The sequence below is a fragment of the Mycetomoellerius zeteki genome, unplaced genomic scaffold (assembly GCF_001594055.1).
Source record: "Mycetomoellerius zeteki isolate Tzet28-1 unplaced genomic scaffold, Tzet1.0 scaffold524, whole genome shotgun sequence".
In the NCBI taxonomy this organism is placed as follows: Eukaryota; Metazoa; Arthropoda; class Insecta; order Hymenoptera; family Formicidae; genus Mycetomoellerius; species Mycetomoellerius zeteki.
Window position 1 is genome coordinate 62,406 of NW_017257528.1, and position 7,087 is coordinate 69,492.

At 39.5% G+C, this 7,087-nt stretch overlaps 1 protein-coding gene across 1 annotated transcript in view; it reads right to left on the minus strand.

Annotated features, from left to right (window-relative positions):
• Positions 1-6,384, minus strand: part of LOC108727759 (cytochrome P450 6k1) — an 11,790-nt gene extending 5,406 nt beyond the window's left edge. Inside the window, exons 1-2 of the mRNA XM_018455995.1 lie at positions 5,858-6,384; positions 5,230-5,604 (exon numbers count right to left, since the gene is read on the minus strand). Of these exons, the coding sequence (XP_018311497.1) occupies positions 5,230-5,604; positions 5,858-6,380 (898 nt within the window). The 5' untranslated portion in view covers positions 6,381-6,384. The remainder of the gene's footprint in view (positions 1-5,229; positions 5,605-5,857) is intronic.
• Between the last annotated feature and the right edge of the window lie 703 nt (positions 6,385-7,087).

Consider the following 7,087-nt stretch of genomic DNA (forward strand, 5'->3'; position numbering starts at 1 on the left):
CAGAACTCTGAACGAAGTGTATAGAAATCGTTGGAACTATTGTAGAACTATCGGAAAATGCCAAAAAGAAGGCTGGAACTGGCTGTTAAGAGGTACTTTACTCTTGTGGTGCGGTGCCAGCGCTCAGATTAAAAAATTATTTAAACATATTTAAATGGCAGAACTCTGAACGAAGTGTATAGAAATCGTTGGAACTATTGTAGAACTATCGGAAAATGCCGAAAAGAAGGCTGGAACTGGCTGTTAAGAGGTACTTTACTCTTGTGGTGCGGTGCCAGCGCGGTGCCAGCGCGCGGTTTTAATTATTATTTAAAATTACTTAGAGGCCGGAACTATTGTTAAAACCTATCAGGAACTGTAGAACTCATCGAGAACTATAAGATTACTTGTTTTCGATTGATTTTTTCGAATTTTGCGGTGCCACGGGAAGTTAGCACCTCAAATTTTCAAGTGTTATTTTTTTTAGCTAAATCAACGGAACTATTTATATAACTTATCAGGAACTATAGAACTATTGCGGGTGCCAATGGAACTCTTATCAAAACTTGCGGTGCCAAAAGATGAGGTGCCAACTTCACACACGTCCCCGCACCTCGCGGCCCGCCGCTCGGCCGGCGCGTTATGCTATCGGTGGGGACGGTAGGCCGTCCTGCCGACAGCAGGACATGAGTAGGCTGGTCGGACGCTTGTATTCGCCTATCTTTAAACGTTAATATCTCGTTAAATATTGCGTCAACTGCAAAATGGTACAAAACTATTTTGTTCCCCTTGATCCAATCTACGTCCCCATTATGTTTCGATCCGTTTTTTTTTTAGACACCCTGTATATGATTGGGTGTATGTTTTTCCTTTTTTTATATTATTAGGAAACCATGATTCGAGGTCTAGAAGCTCGGATTTTAGAGGGCGAGCAAATTGCGATTGCGCAGAATCGGATCTTCTGGCTCAGAGCCCCGAGGATCGTTATAGTCATTCTCTCTCACCAAAGGAATGCTTCATTCCGGAGGCATCGGAAGTCACTTCCGAGATAAGTCTCTGATATCGCCGAGAGATCCTGAGTCGATTAGCCATACTGTATCAGTTCAGGCTGATGTCCACGCATCTGCAGAGGACCTACCGTCGTCAAAGACAGAAGAGAAGGATTCCTCTTCAAACACGCAGAAGATAGATACAACTGGCTTAAATGAAGAAGTTGTCACAGAGGATCTGGAAGTGGAAATTTTGGAAGCCATTGGAAGTAGAGTCGCGGAAGAGAGAGTGTTAGCCCTGGCTATTCCAAAGAGCGTGGCGATTCGTTTGGAGGATATTTTAAAGAAAGGGTTGCCAAAGAAGGAGAGAGAGAAACTTATTAAGGATCACACGCCTCCAAAGAATTGCGTTGTGATTGACCCGCCAAAACTTAATGAAGAACTCAAGGCTTCCTTGAACGAAACAGCAGTAAAGCGGGATAATCGTATCATAGATAAGCAAAAGAAAATCACGGCTTGCCTTGCCTTAATGGGTAGTTCTATCACCGAGATTATCCAGAATAACAAGGTCGATAACGAGGATCAGAAGTTATCTCCTACCCAGATACCCTTAAAGAAGCTTAGCGATGCTGCACAATTAATGGCAGACCTGCCCGGGAGGGACGAGTCTTTAACTCGTAGTCTGATTCTTACCGCTATTAGCAGTTCACAAAAGGAGACATTAGAATCAGCGACAGCAGGAGAATGGCTTTTTGGCCAGAAACTAGGAGACCGACTTAAAGCAGCAAAGACCATTGAAAGATCCAGTAAGGATTTAAAAGCGAAACTGACAACCTCAGGAAAGGCAAAAAACTTCAAGGGCCCGCCTCGTCGTCAATCTTTCAAGACGACGACGTCAGGCGGATACCGGAACAGGTTCTACAACCAGAGTTGGGCAGAAGGAACGTAGCCAACCAGAACACGTCATATCGCGACAATGCCCAATCACGTCCGTTGGCCCAGAACAGCCAACAGAAGAAGACTTAGTAGTAGCAGAGGTAAATAAACCAGCGGGTAGGCTGAGTTTTTTCTTAGAGAAATGGAGAAATATAACCGCCGATTCCAGAATCTTGAGTTGGATTGAGGGTTATACTATTCCTTTTTCGAGGTCAGTTTTGCAGGAGACGGTTCCTAAAGATCCTTCATGGTCTCTAGAGGAAGAAACAGAGATTCGAGAACACATTGCGAAATTGATTTCGAAGGGGGCTATTAGTCGCTGCCATCCGTGTAAGGACCAGTTCTTATCCGGGATTTTCTTAATCCCCAAATCAGACGGATCGAGCAGGTTAATTCTTAACCTTAAGGCGTTAAATGAATTTATCGAGACGGAGCATTTTAAACTGGAAGACATCAGGACAGCGTGCAGTCTGATTAGCCCTAATGTTTTCATGGGTAAGCTGGATCTTAGAGATGCTTATTACTTGGTCCCTGTTGAGCGGGATTACAGGAAATTCTTAAGATTTTCAGTTAAGGGTGTTCTTTATGAATTTAATTGCTTACCCTTTGGCCTAAATACGGCTCCTTACGTTTTTACAAAACTTATGAAGCCAATAGTATGTCATTTACGTAATTTAGGATATCTTTCAGTCATTTATCTTGATGATCTGTTACTTTTTGGTAATTCGCAGATGGAGTGCTTGGATAATATAAAGGCTTCGGTAGAATTAGTAGAAAGCTTAGGATTCATAATTAACGAGGAAAAGAGTTACAAAATTCCATCACAAATTTGTACATTTCTTGGATTTGTTCTGAATTCACGGTCAATGACGTTAGAGTTACCAATGGAAAAGAGAAAGAAAATTCTAGGTCAAGTAAAAGTCTTCAAAAAACTAAAGAAGTGTAAGATTAAAGACTTCGCATGTCTGATAGGCTCGTTAGTATCTTGCTGCGCGGCTATTCAATATAGTTGGGCACACGTTAAGTTTTTTGAGAGAGAAAAATATTTAGCCTTAAAGAAAGCCAGGGGTAACTATGAAGCAGTTATGCTTTTGAATCAGAACTTACAGGAAGATTTTGTATGGTGGGAGCATAACATTTTGGATAGAGTTTCGAGTATTGCGAATCGCGAATACAAACTAACTATTTTTTCCGACGCCTCTCGTTCCGGTTGAGGAGTAGCGTGCGGTGAGGATAGAACACATGGTTTTTGGGACAATAAAGATAAGTTACTTCACATTAATTGTTTGGAACTACTTGCAGTCTTTTTTGGTCTCAAGTGTTTCGCTTCCGAACTCAGAAACTGTAATATTCTTTTAAGGATCGATAACACCACCATCGCCATCTCGTATGCCATCTCGTACATAAACCGCATGGGTGGTGTGAGATTCACAGAACTTAATAGCCTTGCTAAGTCCATCTGGAAATGGTGCGAAGAACGTGAATTATTCATCTTCGCATCATATATTTCGTCCAGAGATAATTCGGAAGCAGATTTCGAATCAAGAAGGTTAGGAAGCGAAACAGAGTTCCAGTTATCAGAGAGAGTTTTTCGTGAGATTCTTAATAAATGGGGACATCCAGATATAGACTTATTTGCAACTAGAGTTAATGCGAAATGTGAAAAGTATGTCTCCTGGATAAGAGATCCTGGCGCGATAGCAGTTGACGCCTTTACCTTGGATTGGAGTAAATTCTTTTTTTATGCGTTCCCACCTTTTATATTAGTTGCTAAAGTTCTTCAAAAGATCAGAGCAGATGAAGCGAAAGGAATAGTAGTGGTACCATTTTGGCCGGCGCAGCCGTGGTTTCCCTTATTTCGCTCAATGCTGGAATCGGATCCGTTAGTTTTCAAACCTAACAGAAATACTTTACTTTCTTTGGACAGGGAGCCGCACCCTCTGTGGAGGAAACTTACCCTGGTGGTAGGGAAGTTATCTGGGAAGCATTTCTGACAAATGGAATTCCAGAAGAAGCCATAAGGATTTCGATGGCTTCTATAAGCGAGTCGTCGCTTAGACAATATGATTGTTCCCTGAAAAAATGGTGGTCTTTTTGCGTGGCTAACAAGTTATCCGTGTATGAAGCTGAAGTGCCTGATGTTATTAGGTTTTTGTCCTTGGAGTTCGAAAAAGGAGCATCATATGGCTCTCTTAATTGCATTCGATCTGCTATCTCCCTTATCCTGGGACCGAAAATTGGGAAAAATGAGAGGGTCAGGAGATTCTTCAGAGGTCTGTCTAGGTTGAGACCGTCAGAGCCGAAGTACGACTCCACTTGGGACCCCAAGATCGTTTTAGAATTTTTTAAAGATTTGACAAATGAAGACTTATCCTTAGATAAACTTGGTAAAAAGTTAGTTACATTACTAGCTTTAGTATCTGGCCAAAGGATCCAAACCTTGTCGTTAATAGATATTAGGAATATTGTCATTAAAGAGGATTTGATCGAAATTAAAATTCCGGATAGAATTAAGACTTCTAGACCGGGGGCAAAGCAACCATTATTGGTTTTACCTTTTTATAAGGAAGATCCGAATATTTGCCCAGCTAGGACTCTTCAGTGGTATCTTAGGAGAACCAAAGATCTCAGGGGTAAGAATAAACCTTTGTTCATTTCATTCAAGAAGCCGTTCAAGAAGGTTTCGTCTCAGACCTTGAGCAGATGGCTAAAGGACATGTTACATAAGAGTAGCATAAATACAGAAATTTTCTCAGCTCATAGCACTAGGCATGCATCTACATCTGCTGCTAAAAAAAAAGGCGTTAGCATGGATGTTATTCGGAAATCGGCTGGATGGACAGAAAGTTCAACCACGTTCGCTAGATTTTACGATAGGCCTATTATCCAAGACTTGAGGTTGTTCGGACAGGCCATACTAGAGGATTGAGATAAAGCCGCAGCCATCTTTCAACATCTACGTTTTATCTTGAGGAAGAGGCGCGAAATACAATTTAATGATTAAACGAACTTAGTAAGTGAAGTTCTATCATAATTGTATGAAGCGCCTCTTCCGAAAGATAAGGTCCCCCCCTTGACCCACGTCCGATAGCTTTCGGACCCCGAGAGATTGAGTTTGGCTTTTGGCTGCGGCTGGGCTTTGAATAGAATGACGCCCGGACCGGGATTGTAGATGGTAGACATTTTGACTTTGAAGCTTGTGGCGCCCCGGCATATGGTTGAAGAGTATTACGTTTTATCTTTCGGAAGAGGCGCTTCATACAATTATGATAGAACTTCACTTACAGGTAAGTTCGTTTAATCATTAAATTATAATTCCATTTACCAAAGCCTTCTATTTCATCACCACGGCTGTTTTTCTTGAGTTCGATCAGAATATCAATAAGATCGTGTCTTTTTGAAATCTCGCCGGATTCCATACGTTTAGTTATTGTTTCCCAGAAGAGCTTGCGCAAAAAAGCGGTGCTCTCCGCACCGAACAATTTTAGACGAGCTATACGAACTATGTTTGGAAGGAAGAATAGTGAAAGCATCTCCAAAGCACGCCTATAATTATTCTTAAATATCATCTTGCCATATTTGCGAAAATCAATGTTTGGATTTTTGAACGTGTTCACGTCGAGTCCAAAAGCAGTGCTGCTGATCACATCCATGGTTAATTTAGAGCTTATATCCTTCGCATCTATTATTTGTTCCTTACCTGCCGACAATATTTTCAAATAATTAAACTTGCCTAATTGTAGATATTATATCTCGGTTTTTATCACGGGTTAATATTTTTGTGTGTAGAAGTACAAAATATATTATAGATATAAATATAAGATATATAAAATATTTTAGTACTACAAAAAATTTACAGATACGATACAGATGATCTTTATCATCTGTGATTGGTCTTTATATTTCAACATTTTTTAAATTTTATAAATCGTTCAAAATATTCTCCAACTTACCATCAACTAATTTTAATGAGTCGAGGTACTCATCTAAATGATTTCCACATTCCAGCATTAAGCCAAACATTTTTTTCAATTTACCGGATGTAAAGAATGGTGTTATTTTTGTTCTTACAATCTTCCAAGCAGGATTATTAATAAAGAAGAGACTGGCGTATCCAATACGGTCTTTTGGATCACCCGTGGCGTATCGATCACAGAAGATATTAAAGTCTTTTATCAAGATGTTCTTAATGATTTCGCGATCGCGGATCAATAAAATAGGTTTGTCGAGAATGTAGAAACCTATATAAGGTTCACCCTTCGCTCGGTCATACAGTTCTTTTAGGAAATATGCCGAGGCTTTCTTTAGAAGTAAACATTCCATAAAATTGCCCACGAAAGGTGTTGGCGTTATTTCCAACACGCCCCGTTTTTTCCAATACTTAAAATTGCGAGTCATGTAAAGGTAGGCGGTTATAATGAGAATTGTTAGAATTATTATGCCATCCAGGCCCCAGCAGTCCGTTATGAGCGTCATTTCAGCTTCTCTATAAAAATATTTGTTTTCTTATGTTTGTATCAAAATAGGGAATGTCACATTTTTAATTATTTGCGAGAGATTAAAGAGAAATTCATTGAGAATATATCACTAATTAAAAAATAACGATTAAGTCTGTCTTCAGAAAACAAACATTTAAAAAATGCTTCTAGGAAATCTAGGAGTATAAGAATTGCACGAATTGTTATGCTATCTGAGCATCATTTTTATAACATCTCGGTAAATAAAAAGAATTTATATACAGGGTGAGTCATTTTAAGTGACAGATCCAAATATCTCCAAAAATACGCCAGATACAAAAAAATGGTTTAGACAAAAATTATAGAGGACAACGGGGGATATCTAACTGTGCTAACAGTTTTGATCTTCAGGTCAATTTTCAAGGTCATTTGAAGGTCAAGGTCATTTTTTTAAATGGGAAGCCCTACTTTTGACACCGGATTCAGAAGGAGCAGTAAATTTTACAGTAGAAATGATACTTTAAAATTTTCATTATGAGATCAAGAAAGTCAAAATCAAAATCAATGATTAATTATTAATTTTAGGTTTTTTTTACTCTTACTTTTAGCGTTACCCGGAAACAACGACGTGGACGTAGTAGGGTAAGGTTGCCGAAATCGCATCATTTCTTACTTAAAGGCTCATAACTCAGAAATAATGAAGAATGTTCTTAAGTTTTTTACAGC